Below are 26943 nucleotides of genomic sequence, written 5' to 3'. Positions count from 1 at the left end.
CACGAGGCTGTAATCAGGATGTGATATTCACATGTCATCCATGTATGGAGGCGTAAAATGTTATAAAAACGTACTATTATAAGAAATAATGAACATTTTCATGAACAATGATGGCAATTCAATACCAGTATATCTATAGATGGATGATACTTTTGTCTTGCATTTATGGTAAGCTTTTTAGTAACATTTTGAATTGCTTTTAAATTTAAGATGAATATGCACATCAATTACTTTAAAGTTTAATCAAAGCCACAAAAAGTATCAAATGGGATCAGATATAAACGACTGTACTTACTTGCAGGCAGCATTATGGTCTTTGAAAGATGTATGTTTATTTTGGTTCAAATGGGTTGTTGATTTTCAGTCTCATTGGTGTTAGCCACATCTCTTCTTGTACGTATTCGGTTGTATATATATATATATATAAATATATATATATAATGACTGAATAATAGCCAACGATAAATCTTACAGGGCGATGGATCATATAAATATGATACAGTACACTACAAAATATAATATATAACCAGTCTAAAAGGGTACAACATCACCAAAAAATGACAATAAACGAACAAATGTAACTATAAATATTTCGGATAACAGATATCCTTCATCAGTATGAGCACGATGTAAAATGAATCAGATAAATCTATTCTGATTATAAACTATAGCAATCTTGAATTCTATACAATAAAAAAAGTGAAACGGTTTCACCCGAACATCATATGTAGAGACGCTAATAAATTTTTTAAATTTCCCAAAAACGACTCAAAGACATGCCTAAAATGAAAATAGTAATTAGAGATATGAACTGGCACAACTCTAAAATTCCAAAATGACGTCAGTTAAGATGTTACAACAACTGCGTGTAAATACATTCCCAAAAAAAACAGCACTGATCGATATAAGCTGGTAAAATATGACAAACAGAGGCTGCGTATTTATCATTCCAAATAAATAGCAGTTTTATAATGAAAAGAAAAAATAATAGTAAATTTGGGCTAAGGTTAAAAAATTGGACGTGGATGCGTACTTGTACTTCCCTACCAAATGAAAAGAACCCTGGTATTTAAACTAGTAAAATTCAAAAAATTCAAAAGAATCCTTAAAACTGTAAAAGTCAAGTAAGGAAGCCGGAGTAACTGGAAACAAATGATGTCAGGAAAATGAGTGATGGTAGGGACAATGAGTGACTCATTCTATGTTTTTTCATTTATGCCCTCTGGGGAAACTGTCCTTAGCTTTCTTATCCAAACAGACGATGTCTGACTGGCCAACAAATACTGAATACTCAAACATTTACTTGCCACTCCACTGGGTCTGTGTACACTATATTTTGTAATGTAACTTGCAAAACACAGAATGTTGTATACCTTCTTCAGTGTCGATGTGGCATGCAGTATATTGGCGAGACAGAACAGCCATTCAACAAACGCATGAATGGTCATCGAAGTGACTACACCTGCAAGCCCGACCTCCCCGTAAGTCGTCATTTGAGATCCTCAAAAACCTTACAATCACAATCATAGACCACAACGAGGGTTGGTCAAGGGCCGAAAGACTTGCTCGGGAAAGGTTTTGGATAAGAAAGCTAAGGACAGTTTCCCCAGAGGGCATAAATGAAAAAACATAGAATGAGTCACTCATTGTCCCTACCATCACTCATTTTCCTGACATCATTTGTTTCCAGTTACTCCGGCTTCCTTACTTGACTTTTACAGTTTTAAGGATTCTTTTGAATTTTTTGAATTTTACTAGTTTAAATACCAGGGTTCTTTTCATTTGGTAGGGAAGTACAAGTACGCATCCACGTCCAATTTTTTAACCTTAGCCCAAATTTACTATTATTTTTTCTTTTCATTATAAAACTGCTATTTATTTGGAATGATAAATACGCAGCCTCTGTTTGTCATATTTTACCAGCTTATATCGATCAGTGCTGTTTTTTTTGGGAATGTATTTACACGCAGTTGTTGTAACATCTTAACTGACGTCATTTTGGAATTTTAGAGTTGTGCCAGTTCATATCTCTAATTACTATTTTCATTTTAGGCATGTCTTTGAGTCGTTTTTTGGAAATTAAAAAAATTTATTAGCGTCTCTACATATGATGTTCGGGTGAAACTGTTTCACTTTTTTTATTGTATAGAATTCAAGATTGCTATAGTTTATAATCAGAATAGATTTATCTGATTCATTTTACATCGTGCTCATACTGATGAAGGATATCTGTTATTCGAAATATTTATAGTTACATTTGTTAATTTATTGTCATTTTTTGGTGATGTTGTACTCTTTTAGACTGGTTATATATATATATATATATATATATATATATGTATATTCTTCAGTTTAAGTTTTAAATAAAGATCTGTATTTACATCTAGGCTTTTGCGAAGCGGAACACACTGTTATAGGGCATGTTGACTCGACAATCATATTAAACTGCACATTAGATGGAACCATTACATGGTACGGCCCTGCCAAAAATCCTCCGCCACCTGAAGCTGTTTATTCCTGGAAGAACCAATTAAATGCTCCCGATATTCCGGATAACTTGAGACCAAGATTGTCAGTGGTAGGAGATTTTAATCATGGGAGATACAACCTTAAAATCCAGAAACTACAGGTTACAGACCAAGGACTGTACATGTGCGAACTTAAAGGTTCAGTCGACAAATTCAGGTTGAAAGTAATAGGTATGGATTAAGTTAACCTGCATCTCATATTACTTTATGATATCGTCAGTTTATTTGAAAAAATGACAACTGAAAAAACAAAACAGTATGCAAACAAGGTTGTAAAATGTGTTACTATAAAATAACAAAAGGATTTTTTTATCCATCTGTTGTTGAAAATATCAAAAAGAAAAATTCTCGTCATCTTTTTGTCAATAACCAATATGTTGGAGGGCCTTTAAAGCTTTGATATATTAATATTTAATCACAACCACAGAGAGTAATCGTGTGAGATGATAAATAAACTCCTTACTTGCAGGCAGCATTATGGTATTTATCACTGACTTTGAAAGAAGTATGACTGTTTTGGTTCAATTGGGTTGTTGATTTGATGTCTCATTCGTTTTAGCCATATCTCCTTTTATACAAATTCGTAAGTATACATATATGTTTTATTGTAGTCTAAGGTTAAAATAGAGATATGTAATTACTTTCATTCTATTCTACAGAAGGAGAAGAACAAACTGTTACAGGACATGTTAATTCCACAATCATATTAAACTGCACATTAGATGGAACCATTATATGGTTCGGCCCTGCCAAAAATCCTCCGCCACCTGAAGCTGTTTATTCCTGGAAGAACCAATTAAATGCTCCCGATATTCCGGATAACTTGAGACCAAGATTGTCAGTGGTAGGCGATTTTAATCATGGGAGATATAACCTGAAAATCAAGAATCTACAAGTTACAGACCAAGGACTGTACATGTGCGAACTTAAAGGTTCCGTTGACAAACTCAGGTTGAAAGTAATAGGTAAAGAGTAATTTAATTTGCATCATATATAACTTCATACTATAATCAATACTTAAATTCGTGGTTAATCATGCTTGTCACATATACAAGTACAAGTGGAAATTGGATTCAATGTTTCAAATATTTTAGATTTTCAGTAAAGTATAAACCACAATCTAAAAATAAGAAGATGTTGTATGATTACCAATGAGACAACTATCAACCATAGACCGAAAGGACATGGGTGTAAACAACTACACTACATATAAAAATTAAAAATACACCAAATTCTATTTTACAAATGATACCGATACACTAGTCGTATTACGAGTGAAATGATCAGCCTTGAATAAAAAATGCTTTGAAGGCATTTATATTTAAAAATAATTTTCGACCACAACATGTTACGAAATTCTGTGTTAAAACTAAATATAATTATTATACGATTATGGTCAACAAATACGACGTTTAGGAAAATAGATTACAAAATTGCAAGGCAACGTTAATGACTGTTCATATTATATAGTACGAAATTCGAACCAAAGCGACGTCTTTCTGATACAAGTGATACGGAAAATCATTACTTTACCTCTCAACTCTTTATGCTAAAGCGTAGCATATATGAAATGAAAACTGTGTAATACATTGGAATGAAACAGTAAATTCTATTATTTATTTTTTTCAGAATTTTGAATGTGCATTACCAGTCCACATGGTGTAATCAAAACATAATGATGACCACTAAAATACAGAACAGTTCTTTGACTCCCAATCATTTTTATTCCACTCATGAATCAAACTTTATCAATCTTTTTTAAGACGGATATTCCAGAATACCATGTTGGATAATGCCATATATTTTGATGTAGCAGATGTACGTGCAGTATGTCAGATAGTTGTTGATAAAATTATCATATGACACTTTTGTTGTCTGTAAATAACATTTCAAAACAAATATGCATCAATAAAAAAATCTCAAATTTAATTTTGATCATTTATCTTTGCATTCAAAATGTACTTCGTCTGTCGCTCTAAAGAGTTTTTTTGAATAGGCACGTTTAATTGGATGATGAGCGGGAAGAATGACACCATTATCCGATCTCGGTACGTTCAATGATGTAATGTTGTACTACGAATCTCTTGACATATGCATTATGTCTAATTGGTTTATTTACGGGTGCAGTCCAGTAGCAATTATGTCATATATATTCAGAACCTGATGTGTCAGTATCAAATGAATATACGCTGCTTTGTTCTAGAATGACAGTGTATAATATGCTAGCCCTAGTGGTAATAAGCTGCATGAATTATTAGTATGCACAGTTCCTATAGCTAGTTTGTTTCGTCATTTTCTTTCGGTAAAAATTCGATGATTTGATAGTAAATGTTAAAGGTAGAGTAAATTATGATGTTTCTTTTAATTATATACATAAGTATTTGGCTTTTTAACAAAGACAGGTTGGCTAATCTCAGTGTAGAATATGTCTTCTATTAAGCAAAAAACATGCGTACAGGTTTTTCCCTTTTTTGAACTAGTACAAGATTAGATCCTTTATCACAACTCACGAAATAATTTCATAACAAATATCACCATTACAACAATTGTGAGATATGTTTAAACACTTTTACCAATATGAAATATAATACAATGATTTACTGCCACTTGATATAGTCAAAAGAAATGTGGCATCGTAAATCAGATTTCATAATTCCTTTTTTTCATATTGAAATTTCCAGTCTTTTCTATTGTCTCAGACTCGAGCACACCATTTTCTGCAACGGGAATTCGGGGAAAAAATTGTTTCGTAATTTGGTGAAAATTAGGTAAATTTCAAGTTGTAAGCTGCTGTTCACTATGAATTGTAGTAATCTACCTTTTTTTAGAATAAAGCCCTAGGCCTTAAATTGATAAAGAACACGTACTAAGACCAAATTGAAAATTGTTCATCATATTGATTGTTCTTAATGAACCTTTTACATTACATCATGTTATTTAGATCAGACCATGGTAAAGTATTGAGTCGCACTGGCCCTGTCCTTCCTCTTTTTTAATTATCAACCACAAACTCAGAATTTCATCAGTAATCAAACAATTCTATAACAATTGCTATTGGTGCAGGGATCAATATAAAAATGGGGGTACACTTTAAACAATTCTGTTCCAGAAATTAGCAATACGCTTGGACTGATTTTGCTGGATTACATTAAGTTTTCAACGTAACTGGGCAGACTGGTGATTGACTCACTTTTGAACTTCAGTATATTATATACATATACATATATAAGAGTTCAGGTCCTTGTCAAGGATGTCTCAGGTTGACTTTTTTTTAGTCATGAAGCTCTTAGGTTTAAAAGCCAAACTTCAATTGGATCCTTGTCTTTAATAGTTTTTACTTGTAATTTTTCGTTCTTGAAGGGAGTCTACTGCAGTGTCTAAATAAAACACACACTGGCTATGGATATCGAGCATTTTTTTGTGTCCTGAAATTCAGTCAGACTCTCACGTACCTCGGTAAGCAACTGATAATACTGGCCGTTGCGTAGCAGTGACATTGTACGGATTATAAGAAAGGATTAAACACAATGCTCTTCAATTTCGTTATTTATTTGACCTGTTTAACTTTTTTGAATCGAGCGTCACTGAAGAGTATTTTGTAGACGAAATGCGCGTCTGACGTACAAAGTCTTAATCCTGGTATCTATGATGAGTTTATTTACTTAACTAGCCTATGCAATCAAACAATGGTTTCCCAAAAATATTGAAACAAGATCAATGCCAAAGGATACAGGCCAAATTTACACAGTGCAGCGTAAATATAAGGATCATGAAGCAGTTATTTGCTTTCTTAAATAAACTTAATTGTGTTTTGAGAAAATAAATAACACTATAAATTTATACTTATTTTATTTGGAGATTGTTTCAATAATGTAGTCTTCTTGTGCTTGCTTCGTACTATCGAGTGTTTAAACGATCAAGCAATGACCTTCACATTTTTTAAAATGCTGTTCGGAACATAAGTAGAATTTGAAGGATTTTCCTGGGTTATCTTTTAAGAAGGCTCATTGATTAAGGCTTGGAAATTCATTCATTCATGAAAACATAAAAGCTAAATTCAAAAAAAGACCTAAAATAAAGAGTAATAGATAAAAACAACCTGAACAAAATTCATATGCTACCTACACCAACTCCGATGCACGCATACTTCTCGGCTTGTAGGACCCTCAGGTTAAAAAATAGGTTTGCATAAAATAGATAAATTAAGGTGACAGTAGCTTACCATTGTTCAAGTTTTGTAAATCGATTGATAAGAAATCAATCAAGGTACATGTAAGAAACAAAAACTGAGGGAATTACATGACCTCTAAATGGAGTGAGACCGGGTGCGTTGACAGGGAAATCGTCTCCTGCTATGCATGCATCACCCACAATGTAATTCTACAATCGGTTAAAATAGGACACACTCAGTAAAATTACAGATCAGACGACTATACTGGACTCTAAAGATCTGAGACAACGAAAACGTGTCGCTATGTATTGAGACACCGACACAGTGTATCTCTTACAGGGAATTTGTAAAATCACTAACAGTTTCAGTGAATTTGTAAAATCCCTGAAAATTTTCAAAAAATATTGCTAGGGATTTTGTAAAATCCCTGATTACAAGTTTAAACATGATATTAGAAATGTGTTTTTCTTAGTACAATTAAACCAATGATTTTGAAATATATTTTTAATAAATAATACTAGTTAAAACTATTGTACAGTGATTATAAACTATAGGCATATGAACTGATTTTAAGACTACAATTTACTTATTTTTATTTTTATTTTGATCTAAAGTATAGAAACTTTTTTAAAGTGTGATGACTTTCTGATAGAATACATGTATAAGACAGTATCTGAGATATGACCAAAGTAAGAAATGCAAGTCCAAAGCAAAGTATTTTTACCTATACCTCTAAATTGTCTTTTTTGTTACAGTTATTCATTTGTGGATAGAAATATCTTTTATAGGCTGCAAATTAACAATACAACACTTGTTTGCTTTTTATATATCAATTTTCATGTCACAATAAGATGCTCTCGTTCTGATATGCATGTAATATTTGCCACTGGATCACATAGCCTAAACGAATCAATTTCTTATCTTCCATATGTTTTTTTCTCATATCATAACGGCAATCACTACAATGTATTGTCTTTATATTTGATTATAATAGGTTTATACTATTCAGAAATTACAGAAGCACTATATAATAAACATTAACTTAGTTTCGAACAAGGTAATAATAAGAGCTTGTTTGTGTCTTCTTTTTGTGGCTTTTAGGAATAAGTTTTAAAATTTCTTCATATTTTTTCCCGGTTCCATATGTTACATTTTAATTTTCCCTCAATTATAAAAATTAACTTGTGTGTGTAAGTTTGCTCTTGATTTAAAAACATATGTGCATGGGCCATTTTTCTACAGTGTGTCAGTTGTTTGATGAAAATTGCTCATTTGTGTAAGTGCTGTAGACTTTTTTTATTAAAATTTTTGAATCAAAAAGGGTTATTTTTTTTTACAAATTTACTGAATTTAATCAGGGAATCTGTGAAAAAAAATCTTAATAACTTTTTTTTGTTAAAGTTTTTAAATCAAAAAGAGTTATTTTTTTTTTACAAATTTACTGAATTTAATCAGGGAATCTTTGAAAAAAAATCTTAATAACTTTTTTTTATTAAAATTTTTAAATCAAAAAGAGTAATTTTTTTTACAAATTTACTGAATTTAATCAGGGAATCTGTGAAAAAAAGTCTTAATTATTTCAGTCAAAATCAGGGATTTTATAAAATCACTAATCAGTTCAGTGATAATACAAAATCCCGGAAATTACAGAAATTTTACTATTTCACTGTAATACATCGATATACCAATTCGTGGTGGTGACCGTAAAACATATGTAGTGTTGATTTCATACGTTCTTCCTTATGACTCTGTTTGAGCAGTTTTTGTGTAAGGAGCACACCTCTGATAACGAAGTCCGCATAATGTGAGCATGTACGCGCGCAACGTATCAACTGAGATATGTAGAACGCCATACAACGTAACAGAGGTTATGATACTGTTGAGAAATAGGGAGTAGACAATTTGATAGTTGAAATCATCACGTTCGTCATAGATGCTAGTTTGAAGTCGTCCATTAGTGTCAATATCGAGTAAAAGATGAAGATATGAAGCAGACCTTCTACTTTCAGTAGTATCTATATTATCAAGTTCACTGGGATATATGAGATGTAATCACCTTTTCAAATATGGGTTATTAAGTGAGAGGACATCATCAATATATCTGAAAGTGAAATTAAAGAATTTTGTAAAATGCTTTTTCTTTTTTTTTTCTTTGAGAAGGTTCTGTATGCATTATGTTTCATAAGAGTACAGAAACCAGTCGGCTAGTTCTAGTGCACAATTTGTACCCATTGTAATACCAACTGCCTACTAGAATATCAATATATCAAACCCCAAAAATATGTTAGTATTTGATTGTTTATTACTAGTAGTATCCAATTTGTATCATGATTTTCTCTTTTATTTATCAATATTTATAGCGTTAATGCATAGAACGATTTTAGTAGAAATTTTCAATTATTCTTGAAAATTACTCTAAAATAAAGTCCGCAATTCGATGTGTATGAAATGCATGTTGTTATCATTATCAATTTTGTATGGCATGTTTTTATATTCAGTCAATAGCTTTAAAGAGCTTGTGTTGTTTGGTTGATGCCAAATCAATAGAAAATGTTCTCATGTTTTTATTTATTTTGTCTTAGAGTCTCTAAATAACATTTTATGCAGCGAAAATCATGAAATAAAGTTGAGGATAGGAGTGCATTGAAAACTAATTATAATCAAATAGTGTTTTTTACGAATGAGACAACAATTCCGATTCTTCAGTATTTTTTTTTAAAATTCAGCAAAATGTTACTAACATTATCGTTTTGAAAATGTCCCAAACAAATCGACCATTCTGATTATATATACATGACGACATTTCATTATTTTAATGTCATCAGCAGTCAACATTTCCTGCGATCTCGAGTCATTTGACCAATGACAGCCTTGTATTTGATCTAATGCTGCATTTAATTAATCAGAAATATTAACAAGATTTTGTTCGCATAAGTTTATATGTTTTTACTTCACCCTGCATTGCTCAACTGTTTTAACAATACATGAATACATAGATGCGATACACAAAAGATCCCTCGTTGTTTTTTTTCCTTAAGATTTTGAAACCAAGTAAATTTTGATATGCACTATCGAAATATGCCAAAAAAATAAACCTTCATGACTCACTTTTCGAGATATTCTATCATTTAGATAAGTTTCAAATAAGATAAGAACAAATCTTCAGATGAAAGAATCCAAACAAATTTCATCTCATCAGATATCTTTAAAAAAAAATTAAATCTAAAAATTAAATAAGACAGATGATGAGATCTTGTATCTTTCAGAATAGGACATTTTAAACGAAAATGTAGTTTATCTTCAACTGCATTCTTCCATAGCTTACACTTTATGTTTTCAGCTTATATAACAATATACCTTCCTCTTTCAATTTCAAGGTCATGACAGTTAGTTCTAAATCTTGTAATTATTTGCCTGTCTTTTTTTAATTTGTTCTTAAATATGGTTTAAACATTTGATGTTTTTATGTTAACTCTAAGTGGAAATTTTCAAAGTTTAGTATGGATTTTCTCTAGTACAAGATCATCTGTTTCTTTAGAAATAAAGTTATCCATATGTTTTTGTTTCTTAGATTGTATGTAACCCCCAAATTTCAGATGTGCTTTCCAGTAAAAAGGTCTTCCTTAATTTGGAATAGGCTTTCATTCCTTTATTATTCAGTTCTTTCTTTGCCTTTTGGAGGCTCTCAGATGATGAAAAATTTATTTCTAAGTATGTGTTGTTCTGTACACATTCTAAAGTCTGGTTTCCTAAGGATATTGTAATATGTTTATGCCGTTCTGATTTGTTAAATACAAGAACCTTGGTCTTTTTGGTGTTAACTGTCATTTTCCAATCTACTATAAATTCAAATAATTTATTAACAAAAGTTTGATGTTCTTGCTCAGATGATAATAAAAGAACTACCTTATCAGCATACATTAAAATATTTAAGGGGTGTGTGTTCAATGATACTGGGTCACATGTTTTGTCAAAATAGTTTGGCAAATCATTTAAATATATATGTATGTTAAGGAGGCAGGGACTAAGATTATCCCCTTGTCTTGCTCCTATATTTTATTTAAAGAGGTTAGTTCTGTGTAGGTCTATTTTTACACAGGTTTCTGTGATACATACATTTTATAATGTCATAAAACTTTGTTCCATAGATTGCCAAGTTTTAGTCCTACGTGTTTCACATAACACATTAGTTTTCAATCTATTGATTGACTATGTGTAACAAATTCAATAGAATAAAAACAAAACTGTAATGTTTAAATTGAGATATGGGATTTTGTTAATAATTTCCGTTTATTTTATAAATTGTTTTAGACAATGATTACACAGAGTATCAGACTAAAATATTATATACAATAAAACTATTTCTTTTTTTTTTCTTTTTCTTTTTATGAGACTAAAATACGATTAAAGATAGTTTCTACAAGTAGAAGAAAATACTTTTACCATTCAACCTATAGAAATCACACAAGGATATAGCTCTGTGAAAACGATGTTGCGATTATTATTTTTTGTTACCATGCATGGAAAGTTTATTGTACCTGTTTGATAAGTCTGGTTAATTAGACAGGTGTTTTATGTATTTATGAACTTTTAGCAGTGGAATGGTTACGATTATAAACAGACGCATGCATGCAGGATATGTGTCTTCAAAAGAATCATTACTTATTGTTATGTATGTACATTTTTCAATCTTTGATTAATTTCAAATTGAAGAAGAAAACCAAGTCGAGTAATCAAACTAACAAGTCGATAAAGACAGGCACCACTAATGCTAAAAGACAAACAAGGAAAGGAAAAACAATTCAACAATATACCACATAGAAAACTAAGTTATTTCAAAGTAATCACGATTACATGCTGAAAGGAAAGTCAGATTCATCATTTACAATTCAAGAGAGGATAATTGAATTGTTATTATAATCAAAACAGTTAGAACACTTACAAACATGGTTAATCCCTACAGTATATTGGCCGATTTTATTTAAGTCATAAGCCTTCTTGAATAATGCTGTTTCGTCTTCCTAAATAAATATTACCTTTTTGCTAATGACTTAATCAAGATGTTACTCGTTTCACATTTTTTAACTGGGATCCTTTTATGTCTGAGTATTATGGACTATTACTATTATTGAAGGGTCAATTAGTGACATTGAAATGTATAGATATTGTTTCCCGTGTTCTTTGGGTATGGTTTATAATTTTTCGGAATTTTCGGCTATTAATGATCTTCAACTTCGTTATATTTGATCTGGCTTTATAACTGTTTTGATTCGAGTGCTATTGGTGAGTCTTATGAAGACGAAACGCATGTATGGCATACCAGACTATACAACCGTTATTGGCTATCATACCACTTATTTTTATATTGTTTTGAGTAAACCACCCACTTATAAACTAATGAAGTTCTCATTGAATTTAAACTAAAATGTTATTCAAACGATTCTATTTATGATGTTAAGACGTGCTGCAGTATAAATACTCTTTTTTGGAGGTAAACTGCTCGTTGCTTCTTTCGCTTTAATTTTCTGGGTTTTAGTGTATGTTACTGCAGAGTAAAGATTAGTTGATAATTGAAAAGTTGGAATCGTCACATTTGTCATAAATTCTAGTTTAAAGTCGTCCATCTGTGTCAATATTGCGAAAAAGATCAAGATATGAAGCAGACCTTCTAGGTTGGTACTATCCTTTCAAATTCAATGGGATGTATGAGATGCAAACACTCACAGAAATGTGGGCTATTGAGTAACAGGAAATCATCAGTATACATGTATCTAAAAGTGAGAAAGTGAAATGAAAGGACTTTGCAAAATGTTTTTTTTCTTTTCGTGTTTAAGAAGGTTTTGTAAGAATTCTGCCTCGTATTCGTATATAAACAAGTCGGAAAGAATTATTGCAAACTTAGTACCCATTGGAATAACGACGTCTTTTAAAATATCAATCCACAAAACTCACCAAGAATGTTATCGATCAAAAAGTCAAGCATTTTAATTATATCATATTCGTAGTATTAGTTTTTGGAATCAGTGCTGTTCTTTACAAAATAACATTGTTCATGACCTAAAACGAGAAAGAAACTTTGATTCTAATTTGTGTGGATGTGACGATGTATTCGAACTTTCAGTTGTGCATGGGGAATAGTAGTGTACAGAAAACAATCATAAGTGTATATTAGCATTGTCTACTTCCTATTGTATTTGTTGATCGGAAGGGTTGTTGAGGCTTCTTAGCTAGATCCTCATTTTGGTATTTCTTTAACAAAGAGAACGTAGTGTAAAAATCTGTGTCTACTGATATATGTTTTCGTATTAACCTTGAATTTGCACTATTCATAATAGATTAAAGTATGAAGATGCAATATGACGTGCTATGAAACAATTTTTCTGATGTTAGAGTTGTACCATTCACAATAGATTTAATATTAAAGAAATGGCGTGTTGCATTTTTCGAGAAAAAAACCCGAGCCAATCACTCACTTTTCTTCAAAAGGTCATTACGCGACTGCATCTTATCGTATGACAATACCACTCGTACTACAGGAAATACAAATTGTATAGTCATGTGCACGTAAAGTGTTTAACTCGGACCACTTAAATCTATAAAATACAAAACAAAGATGAGTTTAAAGAAGTTCGGTTCCTTATTTAGACATCTCTTTGTTTCTTAAATAATGCTAAATGATTTGTGTATTGTTATATTAATTTAAATGAAGAAACATGAAGTGAATCAAAATACATTTTATCACTACTCTCTCCTTTCCTAGCATGGATAGAATATCAAAAATTAGTAGCTATAACGCTGTAAACTTTAGCACAAGTGTGAAATATGTTCACAGAAAAGCTATTCATAGAAAAGAAAGGATATGGGGTATCCATGCAGCCTTTTGTAACAAGGACTATCACAGATCTGTCATTAACCTTGAAATACATGTTTAGTTCTCAACCGACCTTCATTGTCAAAACTGCCAAAGTCAAGAAAAGATGTACATCTGATTTTATCTGTGGTATTTGTTATTTCGTGCTCAATGGGGATCAATGCGATCCGATTAACATGTTCACTGTACGATTATCATTGCAATATCGGTAGTAATTCAATTCAGTGAATTTGTAAGGACATTTGTTTTGAAAATTTCTTGCAAATGAAAACTGGTTTCAATCAGTCTGTTCCCTCAAGAATTTCCTGTCCAGATATTACATCAGGGAATATATAAAAACAGTGATTAACTGAAGAAAATACGTTTTACTGATTCATGTGTTATGTCATTTGATTGTTGTTTTTTTTAACACAAATGCATATAAATAAGTATGTACAAATGTTCTTGACTATATATAAACAGGACGTGAAATTGAAGGTCTTCAATGTATGGGGGCGCTTAAGGTAGAAAAGAAAACTGGCTATCATAAAAAATAAGAAATTATTGCTTAAACAGAAATGGACATTCAATACCAGTATATATATAGCTGGGTGGTAGTTTGTTCTTACATTTATGGTAAGCACAGTTTTTTCCACATTTTTAAGAAGTAGATACTTGAAACGTGAGATGAACATGCACATCAATTGCTTCAGAGTTAAATTACAGACCTAGTACGTTATTATATGTGATATGGAAGACAACTAACATGCAGGCAGTAATACTGTTACTACCGCCGACATTGAGAGAAGTATGTTTGTTTTGGTCAAATGGTGTTTTTGAGTTGCTGCCTCTTTGATATTACCTACATATCTTTTTATACATATATAGTTTAATTTTGAAAACAAAATATTTGAAATTTACTTTCAGGCTTTTCTACAGATGAATATACTGTTACAGGACATATCAACTCCACAATCACATTAAACTGCTCATTAGATGGAACCATTACATGGTACTTTTATTCCTGGAAGGACCAATTAAATGACACCGATACTCCGGATAACTTGAGACTAAGATTGTCAGTGGTAGGAGATTTTTATCATGGGAGATACAATCTAAAAATCAAGAAACTACAGGTTACGGACCAAGGACTGTACATGTGCAAACTCAAAGGTTCAGTCGACAAATTCCGGTTGAAAGTAATAGGTATGGATTAAGTTAATTACTATAATCTAGTTATTTGAAATAAAATAACTGAAATACGATTTTGCAAACGGTAATTTATTAACCGTTGATGGCATCAAGGATTTAAAGGATCTTTAAACCTTATAGTTTTAGCCTCAGCAATTATCAAGACACTTACCGTATAGGAGAGTTTAAACGCAAAAGGACAACACTATGTGAAACAATAAAAAAAAAACTTAACTGTCTGATTTATTTAATTTTATGTATTAAAAAAGAATGTGAACATGACGTTTTATAGTTTGAATTTAAAGCCATTTCTGGCGATTGAGTGCAACGAGTCAAAACTCTTTTCATTGTGTGAGCGACTGAAAAGTCAAAATATAAACACATGTGTATGATGGAAACCATTGATGTGAATAAAAGAGATTGTGTGGTATGCGTCAACATGATTGCAACCCAACAACACAAATAACCAAAATGTCGTCTATAACTGGAATAACGCTGTTTATAATAAATCTAACAAACGTAGCATTTGAAGAGCTTTACTGGGTTTTCCTTAGGAAGAATCACAATCGTATTCTCTAATATTTAATGATGAATGATTACATGGAAGGCTACATTTTCAAACAGGACCTAAAGGAGAAGCCAAAAATTACTATTGACAGCTTTGACTGAGGGAATCGCTGTTCTCCAGTAGTCAAAATTATATATGTATTAAGCCGTTAGTTTTCTCAATTGAATTGTTTCATATTTTCATGTCGGGGCCTATTATAGCCGACTATACAGTATGGGTTTTTCTCATTGTTGAAGGCCGTACGGTTGCCTATAATTGCTTACATCCACTTCATTTTAGTTTTGGTGGATAGTTGTCTCATTGGCAATCATACCACATCTCCTTATTTTTATAAAAAAAGCATCTGATCGAAATGAATATTTAATTACGTACACCAGTGCTGGGGGAGATTACTACAATATCAAAAAATTTGTAATTTTTATAATCAGAATTGTAAACACAAATCTATTTTTTTGATTTTTCTTTTTCAGTATATTTAGAACCTCATTATTACTAGTATCTAATCAATATTCTTTGTAGACAATTGTCTATTATTATAAATCAGTTTTGATTCGTCAATTACTATTCAAATCCAACAGGGTTTTCGTTGCAACACTCTACAGCTTGTTCAAATTGCATTTTATTATAAATGTACTCAGAAAATTAATGTTACTTTTCAGATAGACTTTTTTGATTGAATTCAGAGAACCCTGTAGTGTAATAAGACGTTAAATAGTAAAATCAAAAAGTAAGATGTGTTGTAGATTGAAATTCTTTGTAAATGATAAAATCCTTTCAGTTTATTTTTCGCTTTTTTAGGAGATTTAACCGTAGACGTATCTAAGATAAGCTATGTTGGAACGATCGGAGGTTCTGTAACATTAGGTTGTATTGTTTCCTCTAAAACCAGTCCTGTCAGTCATGTATGTTGGTATTTTCTGAATCAATCAAACGGAAGCTATATACTCCTTAAACCTGATATTATTAAATACAGCAAGGCCACTCCAAAAAAACCATCACTGACAATACAAAAATTGGAATTAAGTGATAATGGACTATATATATGTTCGGCAACAAACGAAGCTGGGGTTACTGGAAACAGCACTACATCAACACATTTAACAGTTATCAACAATGACAAACCAGGTAAAATATCTACACAATTTCACTTTTTTGCATTAGGGTTAAGCATACGCTCGTAAAAAACCCGCGTAAGCTTTGTTTGACGATGTTTCCAAATATGTTCAGAAATATGTGATGAATGGCTTTTATAAGAGCAACTTAATATACATATTCGTGTGTTTTGTTTTTATTACTATTATTTTTCTCAGTTCCATCTTAAATGACGCCAACGCACTGTACTAGTATTTCAAATAAATTTTTGAAAAATTAAAACATGCTTTTTCTGCGATAAGATGTAATCGTTTTTATTCACTCATTGATTTTCCATACTTAAATGTAAAATTGTATGAAGTGCTGTAGATACAATATTTATCTTTGCAGTTTCCACTGGCAAAAAGATTGTATTCGTTTCGATTTGTTGTCTTCTTGTATTGTTAATCATAACGATTCTTACTCTGAAGAAAAAGAAACCAATATTTCTACTGCAAATAGCACATAAATTTCAGAAGGTTGAAGATGACGGCAAGTATTTAGAAATTCATATTTAAATGCAGATAACAGATAACTATGTAAAAGAATTATAAAGGTGTAAAGTAATAACAAAACATCACGACCCCCCATCCCATATTAACAATTTCTTTTAACATAAGCATTTCTATTCTCTTGAAATTTCTTGCCCTAGCAACAAACAGAAGCAAAATAAGATTATATTGTATAACAGGGAACATATAATAAGGTTATGTTTTACCCCTTGTGTTAAAAGATCGAAAATACAAATGTGCCCCTTGATATCAATTAACGTGAAGGTACCCAAATTGCACCTATTTTGACAGTTGTTTTCACCTACGTTCATTTAAGAAACCGACAACAGTTTTCATTCTGTGATTATTTTATAGATGTATATGAAGCTATGTTGAAAGACGTGCCTAATGTCAAATGATAAAAAAAACCGAATTGTTTAGTCTCTAAGAAAACCTATAAGATTTTATCTGCTTTTTTGCATAATAGTTACAATTTGGGTACTCGGTGCAATTTAAGTTAATAATAACGGATCTGAATTTTAATTTGTGCATTTGCCTTCAAATTTGTGGTTTTTTCATAAATGTTTAGATATGATCATGAGCTCCAGTATTTCCTGAATAGATATTTTACAACAAGCTTTATATGTCTCATATAAAGATCTTGATGTGACTCAATTATCTGTTTGGGTAATGTCGATCATGTTTGAGCTTACTAAAATCTATATAAAAATGAGTGTTTTTTGGTTTAATATTTCAATTGGCACATGTTTATGGCGTCACAAATAACATGTGTGCACTAAAATGACCAAGGCTCCGTGTTGAAGGCCGTACTTTGACGTATAATGGTTTACTTTTACAAATTGTGACTTGGATGGAGAGTTGTCTTATTGGCACTCATACCACATCTTCTTATATCTATATGACATATCATCATAATTCATTTATCTCTAAAACCAACATGATTTTGAAAAGATTTGCTAAACATACTATTTTTGTCAACCAAGGTACCAAATAATGACTCTCCTCATACTTCATGTCGATCAGTTGTGAATATCTATTCACGTAGATTCGAATAAACACGATACATTTGCTGCTGAACTTTAAAGAAACAACCAGGAATAAGTCCTTCCTAGTTACTTTAAAACAAATAACATCGACACAAACTCAGATGAGTCGTAACACAGCAAGCTAGCTTTTGAATATACGCGTAAAACCTTTTACAATCATTTCATCATTAAATCAAAATGTGTTAAGTGCTACACATTGCTGTTGAACGGAATTTTGAAGCAAAATTGGAAAAGATCACGTATTTTTGTAAAATTTGCATCAAAGGTCATACATAATGGCATAGTCTTAATTCCACTAGAATGGTTTTTTCATTAAGAATTATCTGAAAATACGCCAAGAATGTTAATAAATTCCTAAACTTCATGCTGTGAAATTAAGTAATTTAACTACAAAACTTTTAGAAAATGTCTGATGTGAAATAAGTTCGGGGAAAAATGTATCTCTTCTAAATTTACATAATTGTTCATTGACTTTTTTGTGTGGAATTTTTTTTTCAGATTCTAAATTGTGGGATGCATTTGTATCGTTTAAGTCAGAGGAGGAAGATATCCAATTCGTTTTTCAAAACCTGTACCCTAAATTGGAAAAACAACTGGGATTTAAATTGTGCATTCATCATAAGGACTTCTTACCAGGAAAAGGTCAATTAATAAGCCTTTATGAATACAATAAAGGTGTAAAATGGGATATACATCAATGCGTCAGAGACTAAAAGCACACACACCCACTTCAAATCTATAGATGGCAATTATCTACCACTTATTTCAAGCTCTTAATCGCCTGGAGTCTATACAGACAATGAATAATATAACAGAGACTAAAAGAAAGCCATACCATCAGCACCTGCTTGAATCTTTGGTAGAAAAAAAATATAAAAGTGCAAGGTGACCAGTCAAAAGTTTAAAATCAAAGATGGATAAACAACCCAATCGACAAATGAAATATAATAAATTATCAGTAAAAAAATCATCACTTAGAAAATCAAAGACTGAGCAATACAAAACCCCATGAAAAATATCTCCATAGTAATTTTTTAATATGAATGCTAGCGATCCAATTTATGCATAATCTTATCATCACCACAGCAAACCATGTCAAATTTTAAATCTTTTCATCTCATACTGAATATAAAGTATAAGATTTATTTTTTTCAGCCATCACTGCTAACATAATTGACGCCATTGCCAACAGCCGCAGAACAATAATGATCATCAGCAAAGAATATTTGCAAGGAGGCTATACCACTTTTGAATACGAAGTGGCTCATACTGAAATGATCAACAGTAAATCAAAACATGAAATAATTCCAATTTTTCTGGATAAATTTGACAGCTGTCAAGGTTTAATGGATGATACTCTAAAATGTATTGTACAATCCGTAACTTATATCACGTGGCCTAAAGGAACCAATCAAAGGGCTGCAGACTCTTTCTGGAAAAAACTAGAATTAGCGATGCCAAAGAAATCAAAGAAAGATCGTGCAGACTGTTGTGAAAATTCGTCTTTGTTAAGACGAAGCATGATTTGAAAGATTTAGTTAATTAAATTAAACTGATGACAAAAAAAAATTGAAGGAATAAACAAATATTAAGATAAGCACCACATTTGCATTCAGTGTAATAATATAAAAAAAGATGTGGTATGATTTCCAATTAGACAACTATCCACCAAAGTCCAAATGACGTGGATTTAAGCTACTATATGTCACTGCTTCAACAAAGATCAAAACACACAACGTAAAGTCAGCTATAAAAGGACTCGACATGACAAAATTTGAAACAATTGAAACAAAAAAAACCAATGGCGCGATTTATGACAAAACAAAAAAAACGAAACACATATACATGACAGACATAACTCAACGATAACAACTGAATAAGAGCCTGCTGATTTGGGACATGCACATAATTATGTGGCTGGGTGAAACATGTTTCCTATAATATAGTATCTATCAGGTTTAAATGGACCTAAATGTACGGGCTTTAAAAAAAACATTACCGTACAATTAGGATGTGATATCATATTTACACACACGTTTTTTCGCCTTGAATCTGTAATACTGTTTTCATCCCCTTTCTGATTGTTAATTGTTGTTTTGATTGATTGATTGGTGTTTTAACGCCACTTCAGCACTATTGCGCTAGTTTGTGGCCACGTGCCTGATTGGAACTCACAACCTCAGTGTTGACAGGCTAGTCATACAGTAGTTTAACTACTTTTAGACCACTCGGCCACCAAGGCCCCTATATTTTTTTCAATTGTAAGTCCATAGTTTATTGGAAATTTGAGGATTTTAACGCCGTGACCTAATTTAAAAATCTACCTCAAATATTTAACATAATTTTGATAAGATCAATTAAGACTGTAAAACTCTAATTTGGTTAGTACGCCTCCTAGTCTGCCATTTTTAGAAAAAGTTCTTTTTATGTCCCACCTAGGGATATTATGTTTTTCGGTCTGTGCGTCCGTCCGTTCGTCCGTCCGTCTGTCCCGCTTGAGGTTAAAGTTTTTTGGTCAAGATAGTATTTGATGAAGTTGAAGTCCAATCAACTTGAAACTTAGTACACATGTTCCCTATGGTATGATCTTTGACAGGTGCCTAATGCAGCGTTCACACAGTGCCGATTATGGCTCCCGTTTGAGATAAAACAGCACTAAGACACGAAAAGTTAAACAATCGGATTACACTTCACACGTCAGAGTCCCGACAATTACAGAACACAATACGACTGAGTCCAGACAAAGCGGTGTGCAATGCGGTACAACAGACTGTTATATAATTGCGTTCCGACAGTACCTGATCATCCCGAATATGGCGACAGTTTTCTAACGGATATCTTCCGTCAGCGTCGGTTCACTGTCTGGTCACTGTCTGATCTCTGTCGGATCTCATTCGGTAGAATCGGGACGCTGGCGTGACAAATTCGGTCGTTTTGTACCATGCGAAAGATACAAATCGGATTAGAATCGAATTGAGAACGGGATAAACGTTTAAATTTGGACGCTTCCTGAACATAACTGATTGTTGTCGTGATTCAATAAATTTTTTTACAAGTTTTATTTAAAGTTTGAATTTCCAGCCACGATTCACAGGATCAAGCAGACTTTTGACAAATTTTAATCGGGAATGGTCCTCTCAAGGACGGCAGTGAAAATCGTGAATGTGTGACCCCAGCTTTAACAATACGTCAATCTCTCAATAGACCCGATCGCGCGAATCATATAAATATGGGAATAAATAATAAAGAAATATAAAAATAACTGCCATATCGAAAGCATAAAGCTTTGACATACGCCAACTGTTGACAGGTTAAGAACATACAAACTGATTTTTTGTTTTTTAGTCTAGTCTACTCTGAGACTACTATAACACATAGTATCTGCGGTCTAATTTACTTCTTTATAAATGAAATCAGTCTATCTATAGTAGATGTTTGCTCTTAAAAGTCGAGAAATAAGATGTTGAAATATCTATCCTGCCTTATGTTCCAATTGGCCGCTGTATCCTTCGGGTGTATCCAACCTTGATGTGTGACGAAAATAATTCAGTACACTTTAAGTGTTGGCAGGGAGGCTATTCAGAGGCTATAGTGTTCTCCTTATTTAAGCTCACAACAGTTCTAACGTCCTGACTTTGCCTGTGCTCCTTATTTAAGCTCACAACAGTTCTAACGTCCTGACTTTGCCTGTGGGGTGGAAATCTCAAATGTCATATGTAACATGAGCAACACGACGGGTGCCACATGTGGAGCAGGGTCTTACCCTTCCGGAGAACCTGAGATCACCCCCCCCCCCCCCCCGGTTTTTGTTGGAGTTCGTGTTTCTCAGTCTTTTGTTTTCTATGTTGTGTTTTGTGTACTGTTGTTTGTCAGTTGGTCTTTTTCTTTTTTAGCCATGGCGTTGTCAGTTTATTTTTGACTTATGAGTTTGAATGTCCATTTGTTATCTTTCGCCCCTCTTTTCATGGAAACGAAACTATTTTTACCACTTCCATTCTGAAAAAAAAACATTTTTTTTTCTTCAAAAAATTAAAAACCAAACAGTTAAATAGAAAAAAGTAAGTACACAATGTAATACATGACTATAAACTTTTTTTAAATATGCGTCATAACCACAAACCGTTATAGAATATCTGTTTCACAAATGACGGCTGACATGTTCCATGGTAACCACAATCCCGTCCTCTTTTTTTTTAATGTGTGCAACATGTGGAGCAGGATTTGCTGATCTTTCCCCGGTTTTAGGTGGTGTTTCCGTTGCAATTCTTTTAAACAGCATTTTTTGGGTTTTTTTTGTCGTTTTTCGTTATTTGCCATGATTGTCGAGCTTCGATTTTGAATTCTTCCGTTGATATCTTCCACCTCTTTGTTTTTGGTAATAGATTAGAGATAGATATTCTTTGAAACAAATCCAGATACACATTATAGTTTATTGTTTCCTTGTTCTGGATACCTGTATTTACTGAGGAACATACCTAAACCAGCAAATTTAGTCTGACCACAACAAATAAAGTCAAACTTATGCAACTGTGATAGAGTCAGTTCAAAGGACGTATGTTTCAACAAGGTCCTTTATCAGCCCATTGACTAACTCTTAATCTTTTAAACAGCTTTACCATCAATCTTATTTCACTATCTGATGGGATTCGTGTTTCTCAGTCTTTAGTTTTCTATATTTTTTATGCCAGGGCGTTGTCATTTTGTCCTCCGTTTTGGTATCTTCGGCCTCCCTTTTTAAACTTCAACAATTCGAACATATGACCAATGTCAATAATTCACATCATTATTTGCAAATGATATGATAAAATTAATAATGAATGAAGTTTTATGAAAACTGGTATCACTTTTGTTGTTTTCAATAAACATTTTCCAGGCTAGATAATATACCATGGCACCTTTCGAGCAAAGGATGTAGAGATGAAAATAACTTCTACTGAATCCTTTGCTGTGTCATTTGATATAAGTTTTATTAACACAAATGCATATAAATAACGATTTTGGATTTCACGAGGCTGTTATCAGGATGTGATATTCACATGTCATCCATGTATGGAGGCGTAAAAGGTTATAAAAACGTATTATTATAAGAAATAATGAACATTTTCATAAACAATGATGGCAATTCAATACCAGTGTATCTATAGATGGATGATACTTTTGTCTTGCATTTATGGTAAGCTTTTCAGTAACATTTTGAATTGCTTCAAAATTTTAGATGAATATGCACATCAATTACTAAGTACTTTAGAGTTTAATCACAGCCACAAAAAGTATCAGTGGGATCAGATATAAACTATTGTACTTACTTGCAGGCAGCATTATGGTCTTTGCAAGAAGTATAATATTTTGGTTCAAATGGGTTGTTGATTTGCAGTCTCATTGGTGTTAGCCACATCTCTTTTAGTACGTATTCGGTAGTATATATATATATATATATATATATATATATATATATATATATATATATATATGTATATTCTTTAGTCTAAGTTTTGTATTTACATCTAGGCTTTTGCGAAGCGGAACACACTGTTATAGGGCATGTTGACTCGACAATCATATTAAACTGCGCATTAGATGGAACCATTACATGGTACAGCCCTGCCAAAAATCCTCCGCCACCTGAAGCTGTTTATTTCTGGAAGAACCAATCAAATGCTCCCGATATTCCGGATAACTTTAGACCAAGATTGTCAGTGGTAGGAGATTTTAATCATGGGAGATACAACCTTAAAATCCAGAAACTACAGGTTACAGACCAAGGACTGTACATGTGCGAACTTAAAGGTTCAGTCGACAAATTCAGGTTGAAAGTAATAGGTATGGATTAAGTTAACCTGCATCTCATATTACTTTATGATATCGTCAGTTTATTTGAAAAAAATGACAACTGAAAAAAAAAACAGTATGCAAAAAAAGGTTGTAAAATGTGTTACTATAAAATAACAAAAGGATTTTTTTATATCCTTCTGTGGTTGATAATATAAAAAAAAAATTCTCGTCATCTTTTTGTCAATAACCAATATGTTGGAGGGCCTTTAAAGCTTTGATATATTAATATTTAATCACAACCACAGAGAGTAATCGTATGAGATGATAAATAAACTCGTTACTTTCAGGCAGCATTATCGTATTTATCACTGACTTTGAAAGAAGTATGACTGTTTTGGTTCATTCGGGTTGTTGATTTGATGTCTCATTCGTGTTAGCCATATCTCCTTTTATACATATTCGTTAGTATACATATATGTTTTATTGTAGTCTAAGGTTGGAATAGAGATGTGTAATTACTTTCATTCTATTCTACAGCAGAAGAAGAACAAACTGTTACAGGACATGTTAATTCCACAATCAATTAAACTGCACATAAGATGGAACCATTACATGGTACGGCCCTGCCAAAAATCCTCCGCCACCTGAAGCTGTTTATTCCTGGAAGAACCAATTAAATGCTGCCGATATTCCAGATAACTTGAGACCAAGATTGTCAGTGGTAGGCGATTTTAATCATGGGAGATACAACTTGAAAATCAAGAATCTACAAGTTACAGACCAAGGACTGTACATGTGCGAACTTAAAGGTTCCGTTGACAAACTCAGGTTAAAAGTAATAGGTATAGAGTAATTTAATTTGCATCATATATAACTTCATACTATAATCAATACTTACATTCGTGGTTAATCATGCTTGTCACATATACAAATACAAGTGATCTGATTTGATTTGATTTTTGGTGTTTTAATGCCACTTTTAAGCACCGCTTTTGGGCTATTTCGTGGCGGTCAGTTTTTATTGGTGGAGGAAGCCGGAGTGCCCGGAGAAAACCACCGATCTTCGATAGGAAAACTGACAATCCTAATCAATTAAGATTGGAGTCGAATGCACCCGCACGAGCGGGGTTCGAACTCACAACCTCAGTGTTGACTGGCTAGTGATTACAGTAGTAACTACTTAGACCACTCGGCCACCGAGGCCCCCAAGTACAAGTGGAAATTGGATTCAATGTTTCAAACAATTTAGATTTTCAATAAAGTATAAACCACAATCTAGAAATAAGAAGATGTTGTATGATTACCAATGAGACAACTATCAACCATAGACCGAAAGGACACGGGTGTAAACAACTACACTACATATAAAAATTTAAAATACACCAAATTCTATATTACAAATGATACCGATACACTAGTCGTATTACGAGTGAAATGATCAGCATTGATTTAAAAATGTTTTGAAGGCATTAATAATTTCATTTTTTTTCCGACTACAACGTGTTACGAAATTCTGTGTTAAAATTAAGTATAATTAGTATACGATTGTGGTGAACAAATATGTAGTTTAGGAAAACATTGTGCAAAATAGCAAGGCAATGTTAATGACTGTTCATATTACAATGTATATAATACTAACTCGAGCCCAAGCGATGTCCTTCTGATACAAGTGATACGGAAAATCATTACTTTACCTCTCAACTCTTTATGCTAAAGTATTGCACAGATGAAATGAAAACTGTGTAATACATTGAAATGAAACAGTTAATTTTATTCTTTATTCTTTTCAGAATTTTGAATGTGCATTACCAGTCCACATGGCGTAATAAAATCAAAATGGTGACTACTAAAATACAGAACAGTTCTTTGACTCCCAATCATTTTTATTCCACTTATGAATCTAACTTTATCAATCTTTTTAAAATGGATAGTCAAGACTACCATGTTGGATAATGCCTATATATTTTGGTGCAATACATGTACATGCAGTATCTCAGATAGTTGTTAAAAAATTATTATATGACATTTTTGACACTCCAAAACAAATATGCATCAATAAAAAAATCTCGAATTCTATTTTGATCATTTATCTTTGCATTCCAGTGGGAAAGCCAGTGACATTGAAGAGTTCTTTCCGGTGGTCACGCGGGAAAGGGGACATAATCTAAAAATTTCGAGGTGGCGCTGTAATCAGCGTGTAAACAAAAACGTAGCATATGATTCAGACAATAAATTTATCAAAACGACTTATCATCCAACAGTATTTGCGGTTTAATCTTCATCAGAATAGATTTTGTCACACGACTGCCAAAAATATATTAAAATAAGTGCTTCGTTATTGAAATATGATAAATCAAAAGACTACCTCCGTTGGTTTCCAAAAAACCGCGGGTAATACCCCCGTCTGGAAATAACTGACACAATTGCATCCTAAAGCTTTTCATTGGTTGAGATATAAATAAATGTGACCCAAAAACACATGGGCACATGACTATGTAAAGAAATCCCCGTCACTTCGAGTCTTGTTTACATAATAAATACCTCAACCGGAGGTCAAAATTCAACATTTTTCTAACGTTTTTGGCGTTATTTCATTGCAAAATGGAGCAAACGATGTCAATTTTACCAGTTTTTAACCACGAAATTGATTCAGACAATGAAGTGTGATGATGTTTCCTGGATTTTTAATATGTTTTACATAAAAATGTTGATAGGTTGAAGGCTTTACTCCGTCATTTGTTGATTTTTTTCATGTTGCTCAGACTCCTTGTTTCAATAATTTTCTGCATTTATTTAATTATGCTGCAGTGTATAACAGATTTATGTAGTACATTGAAACTGGTTTATTCTATGAATGAATTTTTCCACATAAATGACTTCAGTTTTCTGGAAGCTCCCCCCCCCCCCCCCCCTTTTTCCCACTTTCAAGAAATTTCAGTTGGGCAAAAAATATTGTCTGAATGAAAAGCTTGCACAAATGCAAAGTGTAAACACTCAGCTAATGTCTGTTTTAAGCCATTTTTTAAAGTCTAATGATTACAGTCATTCTTTGTTTCTGTAAATATTTACCTGAAATGTGTCAACTTGTCAATTTTAAAAATATTAAAAGTATCAATCAACAAATATTGCCTGCCTGCCACTGTGACATGAAAATCTGATGAGTCAATAATTTTC

General features: G+C 32.3%; 2 protein-coding genes and 1 long non-coding RNA gene across 4 annotated transcripts; all 3 read left to right on the top strand.

Moving 5' to 3' along the window:
• Positions 1-15: 15 nt before the first annotated feature.
• Positions 16-25662, top strand: LOC127734507 (uncharacterized). 2 transcript variants are annotated; one of them, XM_052244416.1, is made up of 4 exons: positions 16-168; positions 2388-2699; positions 3188-3493; positions 25560-25662. In XM_052244416.1, exons 1-4 carry the CDS (start codon positions 108-110, stop codon positions 25565-25567), a joined length of 687 nt encoding a protein of 228 aa, XP_052100376.1. In that variant the 5' UTR covers positions 16-107; the 3' UTR covers positions 25568-25662. The 2 variants fall into 2 exon arrangements, with proteins under 2 accessions (XP_052100376.1, XP_052100374.1); XM_052244414.1 differs by lacking the exon at positions 25560-25662 and adding an exon at positions 4158-4446.
• Positions 14573-19600, top strand: LOC127734506 (single Ig IL-1-related receptor-like). The gene is made up of 5 exons (XM_052244413.1): positions 14573-14755; positions 16107-16433; positions 16791-16931; positions 18496-18639; positions 19153-19600. Exons 1-5 carry the CDS (start codon positions 14707-14709, stop codon positions 19524-19526), a joined length of 1035 nt encoding a protein of 344 aa, XP_052100373.1. The 5' UTR covers positions 14573-14706; the 3' UTR covers positions 19527-19600.
• On the top strand, positions 23071-23817 carry LOC127734511 (uncharacterized). Its single transcript, XR_007997636.1, has 2 exons — positions 23071-23170; positions 23506-23817. It is a non-coding gene; the product is annotated as an uncharacterized LOC127734511 (long non-coding RNA).
• Positions 25663-26943: the final 1281 nt, after the last annotated feature.

The sequence above is a fragment of the Mytilus californianus genome, unplaced genomic scaffold (assembly GCF_021869535.1).
Source record: "Mytilus californianus isolate M0D057914Y unplaced genomic scaffold, xbMytCali1.0.p SCAF_3, whole genome shotgun sequence".
Taxonomy (NCBI): Eukaryota; Metazoa; Mollusca; class Bivalvia; order Mytilida; family Mytilidae; genus Mytilus; species Mytilus californianus.
This window is presented reverse-complemented; position numbering and strand designations above follow the sequence as displayed.

Bases quoted from the DNA above. Each gene is read 5' to 3' on its own strand.
- LOC127734507 (XM_052244416.1), top strand. From the start codon at position 108: ATGATGGCAATTCAATACCAGTATATCTATAGATGGATGATACTTTTG. The intron at 169-2,387 runs GTAAGCTTTTTA...ATTTACATCTAG, and splicing joins ACTTTTGTCTTGCATTTATG to GCTTTTGCGAAGCGGAACAC. The intron at 2,700-3,187 runs GTATGGATTAAG...TCTATTCTACAG, and splicing joins ATTCAGGTTGAAAGTAATAG to AAGGAGAAGAACAAACTGTT.
- LOC127734506 (XM_052244413.1), top strand. From the start codon at position 14,707: ATGTGCAAACTCAAAGGTTCAGTCGACAAATTCCGGTTGAAAGTAATA. The intron at 14,756-16,106 runs GTATGGATTAAG...TCGCTTTTTTAG, and splicing joins ATTCCGGTTGAAAGTAATAG to GAGATTTAACCGTAGACGTA. The intron at 18,640-19,152 runs GTCAATTAATAA...TATTTTTTTCAG, and splicing joins GGACTTCTTACCAGGAAAAG to CCATCACTGCTAACATAATT.